Below are 15,330 nucleotides of genomic sequence, written 5' to 3' on the forward strand. Positions count from 1 at the left end.
TGAGATAAATTCTTTGCTCTATAGAATCATGCGCTCTTTCTCTCTCTCTTGCTGTATGACTCCGTCAAGGTTTCTGAGCTCATGAATTATGCAAAGCAGAGCCCATTTCCCTGACACAGCCTGCTACACAGCAGAATCACTCACATAGCACTCTCTCTACCTAACAGCAGGATCGACCAATGCTAGTTCAATTCTCTGACACATTATACTCCTCCTTCCTCACTGAAAACTTTTTTACTTGGGTTTATATCGCAAAACATTCCAGTCACTCATCCTCCACCATAATCATGATGTGTTTTACATGTGTGTACACACATGTTTATGCCACATTTAAAGGTTGGGGAACGCATCATTGATGTTATAGCTAGTAAGTGTCTTAATCAATTTTGTTTTGTTTAGATTGTAAATGTAAATTTTTATTTTCCTATCCACACATTTATTTTATTTGTATTTTTTTATTTTTTTTTGTTTTTGTTTTGTTTTCTAAAGAGCATTGCACTTTTAAACCACATTGTACTTTTAACCATCTGAAAGAATGTGCTTCATAAATTTCTATTCAGTGCATGCAGAAAGCAGAACGATAAAACAAAAAGATTTCTGGAGCAGGAAAGGTATTTGTCCTTTTTTTGGGGGGGTCTCTTAACCCACCTCTGAGGAACCAGACAGCAGGCTGTGTAATTTTGTGCTTCAGCCATGTGTATTGACATCCATATGCCAGTGCTGAGGGTGTGCAGCCATCACAGCGTCCCAGTCTCTTCCAGCTGAGTGCCCTCACATGTCTCTGTGTATGTCAGGACGATCTGAGCCCACGCGAGCTGTCCGTCTCCAGCACGGATTCCCTAATAAAGATCTTGCCATCTGTTTGTGCTTTTAGTAGCATAAAAAGGTCATTGTTTTTATATCTATTTTCTCTTTCAGAGTCGCTGGCTAGCCTTGGATGCCCCTATACTGCATGTTTGAATGGTCACATTGAGTGCGAATCACAAGGCCCAGTTGCTTTGACCTGGAGGGGAAGGATTTTCATGTAACGCACCCTGCCATGGATAGGAAGAGGAGTTGCATGCTCTGTGAAGGAGCTGTTATGCTGCTGCTGCTGCTGGGTCACATGACCTCTGGATTAGAAGTGCCTCTAGATCGTGAGTATTGCACAGTGACCAAAATTGATGTGAAGAACTGATGTGATGTAATAAAATGTAATAATTCCCACTAATATAGATTTACTTTGACAGCAGTGCACAAAAAAATCCACCTAACCCATTTTAAAATGAGTTCACTAAGTCAAGATGTGCGATTGACATGAATATTTTCTATCATGGATCTTTTTAGACATTTTTAGACAAGAAATAAGATTAAAGGAGTTGTGACATGAGAAATCAAATTCACCATTAAAAGATCCTGCAAGTTTCATAGCAAGTAAAGCTCCAAAAACAGCTCGTTTGAATATTGTGAGATTTGTGATGTCACATGGGCAAATGTATTTGCATATGACTGCCTCCAGAGCAAGACATTGACGAATTGTTATACATCATGGAATCATAGACCATGCCCACTTGCATTCAGTTGCTTAACAGCTGACATTTGCCTACACCAGGGTTGGCATCTTTGGGACTTTGGCTGGAGTGAGACTGTGTAAAAATTTCAGTGCGCGCGCGTGGATACATTTTTTGGTAACCCTAGCCCTAATTTAAAAAATGTCAGTCCTTGTTTAGTATAAACCCTGATTTATGCAACAACAACAACAAAAAACTCATAGAATGGAAACGCTTTTTCAAAATGTACAATTCATTTATTGATGGCACTATAAAAAAATAAAGATAGAGGTGATTAAATAACAAACATGTAAAACAACAACATCAAAACAATAAGAAATTTCAAAACAAAAGGGACACATAATAGTTACCTCCCCAGAAAACCACAACACAAAAGTTTCACAAATTAGGCCTGTTGTATGCCACAGTGGCAGTTTTGGCCTGCTTCACTACTTCTGCAGGAGGTTTGTATCTGAAGCAGGGTTCAAGGCTGCTCATTTTCATTGTCATGATTGATGACAGGGTGCAAGTGACAGTCTGTTCCTGGTGTCAGTCTTGTTTAGGCCAATAACTGAAAAGACTTGCTCAGCATCCGCATTTGAGTGTGGCAGGCTCAACACAATCTGGGCAACCTTTGATTGTTTGGGGAATTTTAAAATGCCACTTGCCCGATTTGCCAAAACGTAATTTGTACCATGAGCCTACTTTTATTGAGCAATTAGCTAGCCCACATAACGCACGTCAGACAACGTTTGTAACTGGCCTATAGTTGAAGTCTGTACTCTCGGCACACAGACCGATTAGGCAAGGCTACGTCTGTAGTGACAACTGACAAGGCACACTATTTTATTATCTGCTTACCTTGATTGTCATCCAAACTTTCAAACGCGCATCAGTATGCTCCGAACTCTCTCTGAACTTTTCATACACAACTGACATATCAGGTGCAAGGTTTTCAGCGAATCAACGATCAGAGAATACTGCAGTGAGAACGTTGTAGGCAGATGTTACAGCCGTGGACCCAGCTAAACTCCTGTCCTGTCAGTCTATTCATCAACAGAAAATTAATGGATTGAGAGGGGAGAAAAATGGATTTTGGCATGACATTTCTGACATACTCTATGCACTTGAAACTGTCGACAACAGGACAAATGGAAGAGTGAAAGAACGTTCGCTAAACATATCTAGTTTAAAAAGCTATTGCTTCTCTGTACCCACTTCAGAAGAATCGCAACATCAGAAACAAGTGGATGGTTTATTTTAATGGCGTCCCAGATCGTATGTTTGTTCGGAGCATTTTGTTTTATAAACGAGGTACAGTGCAATGTCGGAGAGTTCGCAAATAAACTTTTTTTGACAGATAAAGCGGTTAGCTTTTTTTGGATCTGACAGCGCTGCATAACGAAATGCGATTTCATAAAGCTTTGTCTGTAAATGACGGTTTTACATGAATAATATTTTCAAAACACTTACACATGTGCATTAGCGAGTGGGCGTTGATACGGTTTCCTATGCAATGACGTTAGCCAATCCTAACAGTGGCTGTTTACTGACAAGCCCTTAAGGAACTGACCATTAAAAACTGATCATTTCAGACAGAATGTGTTTTTTTTTTTGCATATACATTTGTTTTTGTGTGCCAAAATTTTTAAAATTATAAGTGAACCTCAAGGAACATATTAAAATAATAATAAATAAATCCATGTCATGAGCCCTTCAAAGATTTTCGATCCAGATTCATTCAAGCACACTAAAAAATAGTAAAATACCCCTCATTATAAACATGGAAATGCAGTAGAGTGTGTCACTGTGAGTCCTGGCACTGTTTCTCTTTTCTCAGCTGCTGCTCTCTAGAGATGCGTTTCACGTTTACATACTGACAGTGTGTTAAGTCAGCATCACTATGTGTAAGCAGAATATACAAGGACTTTTAGAGAGCATTGGTCACTATTTCTCCCTCCATCTTTCTATTTCTATCACTCTGTTGCTGTGATATCAACTATATGAATGCATAAGATTCACTACCGTTCCAAAGTTCGGGGTCTGTACGATTTTTTTGCTTTTTTCCAGCAAAGATGCTTAAAATTGATCAAAAGTGACAGTAAAGACATGTGTAATGTTAAAAAAGAAGTGCATAGGTAAAGAGTGAAGCATCTTTTTACAATGATAAAGTAGTTTATCGTTACATATTTCAACTCTATCCCATTGTTCAGTACAGAACGTTCCTCATTTTACAGTCTTTGGAGTCTTTTATGCATGCGCCACTCTTGTCAGGGTGGTAAAGCCATATGAATCATCGACAAACAATCAGCATCCATCCAAACTGCATTAGGAGAATGAAATGGCATGAAAGTTGCATGATGGGTAATGAGTGCCCAACACACCTCCGGAAGTTTCTCTGAGGGAACATAATTTGTTTGATCTTGTCTTCTCCCTTCTTCTCTTACACTAATTTGAACTCTTTTACTCTCTGCTTATGTGATTTCCTGATTCATTTGGACAAAAAAGCTAAAGTTCTGGAGGGATGTAAGTCTGGGCACTTTTGCTGTGAAATTTGTTGTGAATTAGATCTACTGTAAATGTCTTTTGCTTTCTTCCGCTTGAAGTGTTTATGATTTTGATATGCATACTAACTTGTATTTTTTTTAAACATTAAATGATCCGGCTATAAAGCTATACGTAAATTATAGCTATAATCTGCCATGCCAACAAGAACTTTCATGAGAGTTTGTGTTGCATGCTGCATGCTCTTTGGTTGTTTGTCTCTCTGGGTTCTGTTACATCGATAAACTAAAGCTGGTCACGTTTATATTTTTAGATATTTTCTTGCAGAATCAGTTTCTGCAAAGGTGGTGCATCTGTGCTGGTTTGTGTCAAGGTGTTTGTGTGTTGTGTGTGTGGGAAATAGAGATGCTTGTCTTCACAATGGTTTCTGTGCTTCAGTGCCTCAGCCTCCCACAATAACTCATCAGTCCCCCAAGGATTACATCATCGACCCTCGGGAGAACATCATTATCCACTGTGAAGCGAAAGGAAAGCCTCATCCCAGGTGGGTGTCACTTTGAATCACCATGGTTACCGCTACTGCAGATTCCGCTGCTGTGGACTGATGCCTGGTGCTTAACACCTACTACACTCGTCTTTAAACATTATGCAGGTCTTTAAATGGTGGATATTTTGTCATCATTCAGTTATTTGTTATTTTATTTATTTTAAGGAAGTATTAGGCTGAAAGTCCAAGCTGCTCTTTTTCATACACCCAAAAGAGGATGAGGATTTACACTGCCAAACACCTTAAAGGATACAAAAGCATCATACAATTATCGTTCAGTGACTTTAGTGTGCTAAAATGCAAGTCTTTTGAAGTCATACAGTAGCTTAATGCGAAGAGCAGACTGACATATAACTGGTTATTTGCAATTATCAGTGAATAACAGCTTCAATTTTGAGAGACTTTCTCACACAAAGCTATCTTATGGCTTTAGGAAACTTGAAACATTGCACAAAGATCATATAGACCTCTTTTATAATGCTTTATTTTCCTGGAGCTTGACAATGTAAATCACTATTTATTTATTTTTGTATGGAAAAAGGCAGCTTGGACATTCAGTTAAATATCTCCTTTTATGTTTCACGCAAAAAAGAAAATGTGTGATGTGTGATGTGTGAGGGTGGAAACTTTTTTCATTTTTTTTTTTTCATTTTTGGGTGAACTGTTACTTTACGCAAACAAATTGATTGACAAGTGAGGAACGATTAATGTTGTTATAAATAAAAATATTGATTGTAAAGTCACTGTGTGCATGTTCTCCTAATGGATTTTCTGTTTTCACTCTAGCTTTTCATGGACACGTAACGGCACTCATTTCGATGTGGACAAGGATTCGAAAGTTATTATGAAGCCCAGCTCAGGCACTCTGGTCATTGACATCAGCGGAGAGAAGGCCGAGGCGTACGAGGGCGTGTATCAGTGCATCGCCCGCAACGAGCATGGCTCTGCCGTGTCCAATAACATCGTCATCCGTCAGTCAAGTAAGATAGGCTCAGATCAAATTGACACAGGAATGCTTTAAAAAAAAAAAATTCAGTCTTCTCCTGTCAGCTTTTTAAAAATTGAACCTCCAATTCTGTTTCATAGGGTCCCCCTTGTGGTCAAAAGAGAAAAATGAACCAATTATTGTACAGAGGGGAATGTCTTTAGTACTGCAGTGCAGACCCCCAGCTGGCCTGCCTCCTCCAATCATCTTCTGGATGGATAACAGTAAGACCATATCACTTATATTCACATGCTTTTATGACAATAACACACCACACATGGCTGTCTAGCACATCCTAGTGTAAGCAGCCACTGAAATGTCATTTGGTTATGTTTTCATATACTTTACATGGCAACCCAAGTATGTAAATTCGCTGCTCTGTTTCGGAGGTTTAGCTCGTTGTTATTTCATGGTCCTTCTTTTATTGGCAAATGGTGTTTAAAATGACTTTAAATGCTTCTATCTGCTCTCATACTACAAATACAAATGACATTTATCTACTCCGTTTTGTCAGATTTCCAAAGACTTCCCCAAAACAGTCGTGTGTCCCAGGCTTTAAACGGAGACCTATATTTCTCCAATGTGCTCATGGAAGATTCCAGAAACGACTACATTTGCTATGCCCGCTTCCCACACACTCAGACTATCCAGCAGAAACAGCCTATCACAGTCAACGTGCTGGACAGTAAGTGTTTTTTGTCACCGATTTCTCTTCCAAATAATGTAAATCAGGTTTTGTAATAGAAGCAACACTGCCTTTTTATGTTGAATTAAGCTTGCACAATATATAATTACATACTGTATATACAGAATCACAATTATGTTGTTATTATTAGGGCTGTAAATCTTTGAAAATATTTTATTAATTATATAATGTGCCAATTCATTTGTCAAATTATTCGCATCTACTGCCGTAAGAAAAACCCTGAAGTGAAGATAATTCCTTGATATTTTATTTTTAGAATATTATTTTTAAATGCCTCCTCAGTTTTTTCCTGCTTTTTGCAGACCCGTAAATGTCAAAACATTGCATGCTCATTATTTTCTGTTGTATTCCAGTTGAAGCTATGAATGACACTGTGTTGGCAGCTTTTTTGAATGGCTCAGATTTTTGGGGTGGTGAGTGCTAGCAGAATTTCTCCAAGTGAACCCAGCCTTCATCCCTCCCATCACTTGTGTTTCTGCCTAACCAGGAATAGCTCATTACCTAATATATCACTTATAACCAGAAATATAACCCACTTCTGTAGAATCCCAACCCTGACCTCAAACAACCTAATCTCTATGAAGGTCTCACTCTATACTGCACTTGGCATTAATATTCTTTTCATTTCATCTTTTTTTAATGAAAACTGATTTAGTCAGATTTAACTGACAAAAGGACTGAAGCCAACACTACAGGAGTTGACTATCATGAGAATGACTGGAAATTTGAAACAATTAATTTTGCATTGTTTATTGCAACAAACGTTTCCAAGATGACTGTAAATGAATGGTAATCAGTCCTTTTTCTTTGTTTTTAATTGTCTAATTAACATTTAGGCAGTGTCTGCAGTATCTTCTACTGGTCAGTTGTTCACTAAACTTTCTCCTTTCTTTGAATCAAACTGAATAAATGTATCAGTGTTGCATAGTACATTCTATACAACACTATATAAAGTTCTGTAAAATATCTCACGAAAACATTGTTCATTCCTATTATATTTTCATTTGGATCCTTCCATTCTCTTTTAAAGGCTATGTATGTCCATCCAAAAGAAGCAATGGAAGGATAAAATTCTTGTCATTCCAATATGAGGTTCACTTGATCAAAGACATCAGGGCGATTAAGTCACAAGGCTTTCAGGGAACTTATCGGAGTATCAAAATGACTGTATTTTCAAACTTTTTCATTATATAGCATTACATTTTATCAGCAATATGCTATTTGTACACCGCTAGTTTTATCTGGCTTGTTCATGTGTGGTTTTACATACCAAAATAGAATCTTTTCCCCTCACATAAGTCCTGGGTAATACCTGGCTGGTTACAAGACTTGTCTTTCTGATTGTGACCAATCCCTGTTCTAGACACTCCATCTGGGGAGAGAGCGCCCACTTTCATGCACCCACCAGGAGCGCACAGTACCACCATGGTCCTGAAAGGAGACACGCTGGAGCTAGAATGCCTCGCTGATGGCCTGTAAGTAACAGGAAGTGGATAAATGGGTATATCTTGGGTCGTTTAGTAGCTAATGTTTTGCTTCCATGTTCATTTGTTCTTCTGATTGAGGTCAGATTGTATTAAAGGTTTTGCTTAAATGTGACTAACAGTTCAAAAGTTTTTGAGTTTTTTGTTTGTTTTTCAGTCCAACGCCAGAAATCTCCTGGACTAAGGTGGTCGGAGAGCTGCCAAGCAGCCGTTTTTCATTTCACAGTTTCCAGAAAACTCTGAAGATAACTGAGGTGACAGAAGCGGATGGGGGAGATTATCGCTGTTTAGCCAAGAATCGCCTGGGGAGCAACCATCACACCATCACTGTAGTGGTCAGAGGTCTGTCACAGGACGTCTTTTCATCTGTCACATCTCAAAAATCCTGTTTAGTCACATCATTCACTGACCCCTGGACACCATCCTGAACCATTCATGGACTTGAGCTGATTTAAAAGACCCTTTGTGTTTCCTGTTGTTCAGAAAATACTCCCTGGTTCGCCAAATATCCCAAAATATTTGTTACTATTTGTTTTGTAACATATGATGGACTAATTATAATCTGTGGCACAGGAAAATAGCATTCTAAATTAAAATTAAAATGTTTTGTCAATTTGATTTTGAACTCTCTCCTTCCATCGCCACAGCGGCTCCTTTTTGGATCAGTGCCCCTCAGAACCTCATCCTGGCCCCGAAAGAAAACGGAATGCTCACCTGCCGGGTGGGTGGCAACCCTCAACCCAAGGTCACATGGTCTGTCAACGGAATTCCCATTGAAAGTATGTCACCCACTCACATAACAGCTTTCTGTGAACTTTTGTCAAAATGTTTTAGCTTTTTTCACTATCTAGCTACTATTTTCAACGTGTAATAAAATGTATATTGATTTTTTGTATGACATTTTGTTTGTACAATACTGTACATTTAAATTAACTCATTCGATAAAACTGAGCCTGCGCATTACTGGGTCAAGTTCATCGGTTGCGCATTCTTTTTGTTGCATGATATTTTGTTTAATGCTGGTTTTCACCCCTATCCCTTACATAAGTTTTTAATTCAATTTTTCATTTGTATTATATCTGTTAAAGTGTGATGCTTTTACCCTAATTCCTTCTATTGTTTTTGTACCAATGGAAAATATTGCTCTGATTAAATTATAAATTAAATAATCTAATATACAGACAAAAAGGTATTGTCTTCCTTCAGATGTAGTTAGCTACTTTTTGTAAGTAGCTTGTAGCATAGCTTTTTCGAAAAGAATAGCTTGATTATAGTTTTACTATGATTAGAAATTCTGATGTGATTTCTTGATAGACTCACATAAGGACCCCAGTCGGAAAATCAATGATGACGACATCATCCTCAGTGATGTTCAGACAGGCTCAAGTGCTGTTTACCAGTGCAACGCCTCCAATGAGTACGGTTACCTGCTGGCCAATGCCTTTGTCAGTGTCCTGGGTTAGTTCTATGCATTTCTATTCTATTCTATTCTATTCTATTCTATTCTATTCTATTCTATTCTATTCTATATTTTTCAACAGTTCTGTAAATATATTATATTATGTTTCAGCTGAACCTCCAAGGGTGCTGACTCCTCCAAATCACGTGTACTCAGTCACCACTAACAGAAGGGCTCTATTAGACTGTGCTTCGTTTGGCTCACCCCTCCCAAAGATCACATGGTGAGTTTTTATTTTATTTTATTTTTTCAGAAAAATATTTACTGTGAGTTAATGCTGCATGCTGATTATGTGTCTGTGATCCCCAGGTTTAAAGACAGTCAGAGCATACTGGATGGCGACTCGTATATCATTCATAAAAACGGTACCTTAGAGATCAGTGTGGCCCAGTCACTAAACGGCGGGAAATACACCTGCATGGCCTCAAACAATCTTGGAAACAAAGAGAATCACATTTACCTGGAAGTGAAAGGTGAGTGAAAGCGAAATTGAATTTGTCCAGCTTAAATCAGAGTATTTGTAATATGTTGAATGAATGAAGGAATAATAGACTAGATTAAAGGAAGTAGTACGATGGGAAATGTTGTTTCTCTCTTTCCACAGAGCCTACACAGATCATCAAACAGCCTGGGTATAAAGTGGTCCAAAGAAACAGCATGGCTGTGTTTGAGTGTAAGGTCAAACATGACCCCACTCTCTTCCCCTCTATGATATGGCTCAAAGACAACGAAGAGCTTCCTGACGATACTCGGTATGACCTGCAATCAGTGCTGCAAATGTTGTTTATTATAAGCACCATATAAAGCCGAGGTCAGCATTTTAAGCGCTGCACATGATAAGAGCAAGGGAGATTTTTTTATATTTTATTATTATATCTTATATCTTTTTTGCCACTTCATTTTCTATAGCATTAACAGTATACACTTTCTGGCCAGTTTATTTGGTACACCTTGCTAGCACACCTTGGTTGGAGCCCATTTTGTCTTCAGAACTACCTTAATTCTTCTTGGCATAGATTTAACAAGATGCTGGAAACATTCCTCTGAGATTTTGGCCCATATTGACATGATAATATAATGCAATGTACCTATAATGTAAAGCATCATTTAGTTTGAGAAAAGTGAAAACCTTAAAAGTTCTGAAAGTGTGTTTAAATGCTTTGAAAGGTGGCATGCATCTGCTAGTTTTTGACTAACAGGTGTGTATGTGTGTAGATTTGAGGTGGGCACTGATAGTCTGACTATACATGGCGTGATCGAGGAGGATGAGGGCACCTACACCTGCATCAGAAACACTACCTTGGACCAAGATTCAGCCAGAGCCACACTCACAGTTGTCGGTACGCTCAGTTTATACATCACTTTTAAAAACTGTACAGTATACAATTTGGCTTCCTTTTGTTAATACAGATTATATGGGTGCTGTTGAAGAGTTGAAATTGTATTTGTTTTGTATAATTAACTTTTGACTTCCTCAAAACTGCTTTCCTTGTCAGAGGCCACACCAACACCATCTATAGTACTGGGTAAAGCTCACTTCTTTAAGTTCCCAAACAGGTCCCAAACCCATTTGACACGTTTGTATTTTATTTAATTTTTTTGGTTTGTTTGTTTATCCCTCTTCATCTCCCTAATATGTGCTTATGAATGTGTTTTGTGGATTTTGCCCATTAAAAAAATAAACTGTTAAAGACAATTTAGATTTTTTGTTTAATCTTGTTTACAAATGAAGTAGCTCACTAAACTTAAAATAAAGACCTGCATGGTTTCAGCTTTACATACAAACTCTCATGGCAATTCATGACTATTTTACATTTTCACAAATTAGTGCTGAATTTGTATAAATTCCCACTGTCCCACTGAAGTTTTGGTTTAGGGGTGGACCTTCATGCTTAGACATATTTCGTGCGACTCACATTTGACAAATTCTTATGAATTTGCCAAAATGTAAAATAGTTTTGTTTTCTCACGAGATCTGTTTGGCTGTGCCTTGTGATTATGTCTTTAACAGAATGTGAGATTTCAGACTGTGGCATTTTTTAAAAGTTTTGTGGTCATTTTTAGTTATTTTATTTTGGCTTGTGTTGCATGTTTCTAATGTCTGGTGCACTTCAGCTCGATCGAGTTTTGTGTCTCATAATATCTGTTTTTTCAGAGAAACCGGACCCGCCCACAGACCTGGAGCTGACGGACCAGCGAGAGCGCAGTGTCCGGCTTACATGGACCCCTGGCTATGAACACCATAGCCCTATTAAATGTGAGTTAAAAACTGAACTTTTTCCTTGTGTCAAATCAAATAGAGATGCACATAATATTACATCAACAGCTTCTGATCAATTTTTCCCTGGTTACCTCAGTGTTTCTGATCCAATATGAAGATTCGCTCCACGAGCCTGGAGTATGGCACAACATGACCAGCGTATCTGGAACCAGCACCACAGCCCAACTGGATCTGTCCCCATATGTTTATTATTCTTTCAGGGTTCTGGCACTCAATGGCGTGGATCTGAGTGAACCCAGCGCGCCGTCCAGTCAGTACCGGACCAACCCTGCACGTGAGTGACCTTATTAGGAAGTAGATTGCTTTAAAATATTTAAACTTCCTTATGTTTGTATGGCTCAAAGTCTGATTATGATCCTCAGAGCCTGACATGAATCCATCAGACGTTGAAGTCATTGGAACGTCACCCGACAGTATGACAATATCTTGGACGGTAAAACTCTTTTGATGTGATTTGATTCAATACAGTACTAATTAATATTTTTTTAATATAGTTTCTTGTGACTCCTAAAAGTATTTGGACACTATTAAAGATGTAGTTGAATAGAGGATGAAATGTCAAAGCGTTTGGTTAACCTGATTTTCTTTTTAATGTCTGGTGAGCAGGAGCTGACCGGGCTGGAGTCGAACGGTCCAGGCCTGAAATACAAGATTAGCTGGAGAATGAAAGATGCGGATCGCTGGACGTCATTCGATCTGGCCAATGTCTCGCAATACATGGTGACAGGAACCCCCACTTTTGCACTCTATGAAGTCACCGTACAGGCGGTCAATGACTACGGGTCTGGCCCCAGACCAGAGGTGGTGCTGGGATACTCAGGAGAGGACTGTGAGTGAGCTGCAGAAAGCACTCAAATTTATTTCTATTCATATTGTTTTTATTATTATGTAATATTTGATTATATAATATGTAATGACACATTATTTTGTATAACATTTCTATTTACAAAATGTAAATATATAATGGACTCATTACATGCAAAGTGAGACATTTCAAGAATTGATTTGTTATAATTTTGATGATTATGGCTTACAGCTATGAAAACCTTGTCACAATATTCTTATTTTGAATTTTGGGGTTTTCATAAGCTGTAAGCCATAATTCCGCATTCAATATTTTAATGTACAGCATGTCTTTTGTCATCTCAGCACCAACTGTGGCCCCAGAGAATGTACAAGTTTCAGTTCAGAATGTGACAGTTGCTGAAGTTCGCTGGGACGCTGTTCCTCTTTCAACAGTCCAAGGTCGACTGAAGGGATATAAGGTACCAACTGAACACTTAAAAGACATTTACGTTAAATATTCTATACCAGTTATGGTCATCTACCTAAATATGTTGACATTTGAGCTGGAAACAGTCTAATGCGTAGTACATTTTGTAGGTGAGTTATTGGAAGATGAGAAGCTTACATAAGCAAGACTTTGAGCTTGAAAGGCCACAGGTGTTCATCTTCAACGGGAACGAGACAGAGGGTCGTCTGCCCGGCCTTAATCCCTACAGCCAGTACGCTCTCAACATTAGAGCCTTCAATGGGAAAGGAGACGGACCCACCAGCTCCGATCAGCAATTTGAAACACCTGAGGGAGGTACAGTGTGTACTTACTTTTACTTTTATACTATATATACTCATTTGTCAAAGTATGGAATATTATTGTCATTTAAATGAGTTTAAATTATATAAATTGTGTTTTGTTTTTTTAGTTCCCGGGCCTCCTAAACATTTAAAAGTCCGAAATCTGAACCTGGACTCACTGATTCTGGAATGGGCACCACCTCTGGAAGATAACGGCCACCTGACTGGATACTTGCTCAAATACCATTCTAGTAGGTCTAAACTCACAGCATGTTGGATGGGAATATGTAGCTGATTTATGAAAAGATACAGATTGCTTATACTTTTCACCCTTTCTGTTTTAATTCTCTGCTTGTAGTCAATACGACTGATGAACTTGGGCCTCTCAAAGAGCAGCTTCTACTAGCAAACGAGACCAGCATCACTCTGGACAACCTCAAGTACAGCACGCGCTACAAGTTCTATCTGAATGCCATGACTGTCAAGGGCTCTGGCCCCACCGTCACAGAAGAGGCTGTCACGATCATGGATGAAGGTGAGGACTAGCTTTGTGACTGATTTTGCAATATAATATTTTCAGCATTTGATGCAAGGATCCAGATGGAGTATTTTATTCTCATCGGTGGCTTCGTATAAATTGCAGAATACAACTTATACAAAGGTTTGTTTCAACTGAGGAATCCAGTCCTCAGATTCCAGAATCTGAGTGATCTTGTTCCATGACTACAGTGTTAATACTTTCAGTCCTTTAGGGTTGTATATGAATCGATTTAATACACAAACTTAACACCTAGCCTTATTTATTTATGTGTTTGTTTGCAAGGCAATATTAGCCACTTATTTAAATGCTATTCACTTTAGTCTGTGATCATGTTCTTTATCAGTATTTTTTGCCTTATTTTAAGCATACAGCTTTGCTAAAATATATAATATTTGTATACGTTTTTTAGCCACTTAGGTAAGAAAAACAAACTTAATTCTTACTTCCAATATATTATGCCAATATCTGTTTTGTTTGAAAAATATTTAGATTGCCACTAGAAACGAAGACAAAATGCGGATTAAGTTTAATTTATTAAACTGATTAAACATTAATTAAACACATTTTTAATACATATATAAAATTTTCAATTTTTTTGTTCTATTTTGTTCTGTGAAACTAAAAGTTGCTTTAGATGTGTTATGGTGTTCTGGCCTGTTGGGTTCCGTGATTAAAACTTCTTTGTTTTGGGGTTTGTTTGAATTGAATAAAAATGTACCTTTCAACAGCATCATATTTTTGTGATTTACACTCTTGGAAACATTCTATTTTTAAATGATTGGTCATCAGGTGGCCACTACTTACATCCACTCTACTTTTGTCTTCTTTTGTCTCTGTCTCTCTCTCTTTGAAGCGTTAATTCGGCGTCCCGCAGTAAAGGCGGGTAAAGGTAACACCAGTTTCAGGCTGATGAGAATGCATGCTGGTCAAGCATCAGCTATGAGACTAGAAAGCCACTGTAGCACTGAAAGGAGATAGATACATATGCATGAACTTCCTCAGGCCAAAAAGCTTTACACCTGACCTGGCCTTCTCCATATGTCATGGAGAGTCATGTTACCCAGAAATGCAAATTCCATCCCACTGCTTTCATTAGGGCTTAGCTAGAACATCTGTTGTTAAAGGAATAGTTCACTCAAAAATAAATGCTGTAGCACCTTTTTTTTGTCCTGTGGAACACAAAATTATAATTTTTGATGAATCTTCATGAAGCTCTTTTCCATATGACAACAGTTGTACAGAATTGTGACCAAGTCTGTTAAGCTCCAAAAAAAAAAAAACTTTTAAATTGTTATTCACTCATCTTTCCACCCATTGAACTGTTATGACTGAATCAGTCAGTGAGTCCGGTGAACTCGAGAACCAGATCAGTGAATGAATCGTTCTTCTGAGTCACTTCTTTTCAATGATGATGAAGTTTACAAATTGGACTAAATGATTAGTTCATGAATTGAAATGATTCATCTTATTGACTCGGTTGTTAACAACTCACTGTATGGGATGATTATCAGTGAATAGCGACTTAAATTTGTGTCCTTTCGTCACAGCCAATCTATAGTATCGTATCACTTCAGAAGACTAACTATTGCACACAAGTCATATGGATAGTCTAATTTTATTGTCCTTTTTTGTCATTTTTGGAGTTTAACAGCTGTGGCTATTGTGGAAAAAGTGCGATCATTTTCACGATCAAAAATCTTTTTAAAATCAAAGGCTGA

General features: G+C 38.0%; 1 protein-coding gene across 14 annotated transcripts in view; it reads left to right on the plus strand.

Annotated features, from left to right (window-relative positions):
* The window catches only part of nrcama (neuronal cell adhesion molecule a), a 48,360-nt gene that overhangs the window by 25,999 nt on the left and 7,031 nt on the right, over positions 1–15,330 (plus strand). For 4 of the 14 annotated variants that reach the window (XM_079624508.1, XM_079624495.1, XM_079624505.1 and 1 more), the window contains exons 3-27: positions 919–1,136; positions 4,038–4,055; positions 4,473–4,578; positions 5,368–5,561; positions 5,668–5,790; positions 6,081–6,251; positions 6,626–6,685; positions 7,636–7,747; positions 7,914–8,098; positions 8,404–8,535; positions 9,071–9,214; positions 9,327–9,438; positions 9,525–9,688; positions 9,820–9,967; positions 10,431–10,555; positions 10,712–10,741; positions 11,371–11,472; positions 11,573–11,770; positions 11,859–11,929; positions 12,103–12,325; positions 12,646–12,761; positions 12,880–13,084; positions 13,200–13,322; positions 13,430–13,606; positions 14,466–14,501. In XM_079624508.1, the coding sequence (XP_079480634.1) occupies positions 1,040–1,136; positions 4,038–4,055; positions 4,473–4,578; positions 5,368–5,561; positions 5,668–5,790; positions 6,081–6,251; positions 6,626–6,685; positions 7,636–7,747; positions 7,914–8,098; positions 8,404–8,535; positions 9,071–9,214; positions 9,327–9,438; positions 9,525–9,688; positions 9,820–9,967; positions 10,431–10,555; positions 10,712–10,741; positions 11,371–11,472; positions 11,573–11,770; positions 11,859–11,929; positions 12,103–12,325; positions 12,646–12,761; positions 12,880–13,084; positions 13,200–13,322; positions 13,430–13,606; positions 14,466–14,501 (3,172 nt within the window). In that variant the 5' untranslated portion in view covers positions 919–1,039. Of the gene's footprint in view, positions 1–918; positions 1,151–4,037; positions 4,056–4,472; positions 4,579–5,367; positions 5,562–5,667; positions 5,791–6,080; positions 6,252–6,625; positions 6,686–7,635; positions 7,748–7,913; positions 8,099–8,403; positions 8,536–9,070; positions 9,215–9,326; positions 9,439–9,524; positions 9,689–9,819; positions 9,968–10,430; positions 10,556–10,711; positions 10,742–11,370; positions 11,473–11,572; positions 11,771–11,858; positions 11,930–12,102; positions 12,326–12,645; positions 12,762–12,879; positions 13,085–13,199; positions 13,323–13,429; positions 13,607–14,465; positions 14,502–15,330 lie in introns of all 14 variants that reach the window. The other 10 variants (XM_079624502.1, XM_079624503.1, XM_079624504.1 and 7 more) reach the window with 10 other exon arrangements.

This window comes from Phoxinus phoxinus, assembly GCF_949152265.1.
Source record: "Phoxinus phoxinus genome assembly, chromosome: 9".
Lineage (NCBI taxonomy): Eukaryota > Metazoa > Chordata > Actinopteri > Cypriniformes > Leuciscidae > Phoxinus > Phoxinus phoxinus.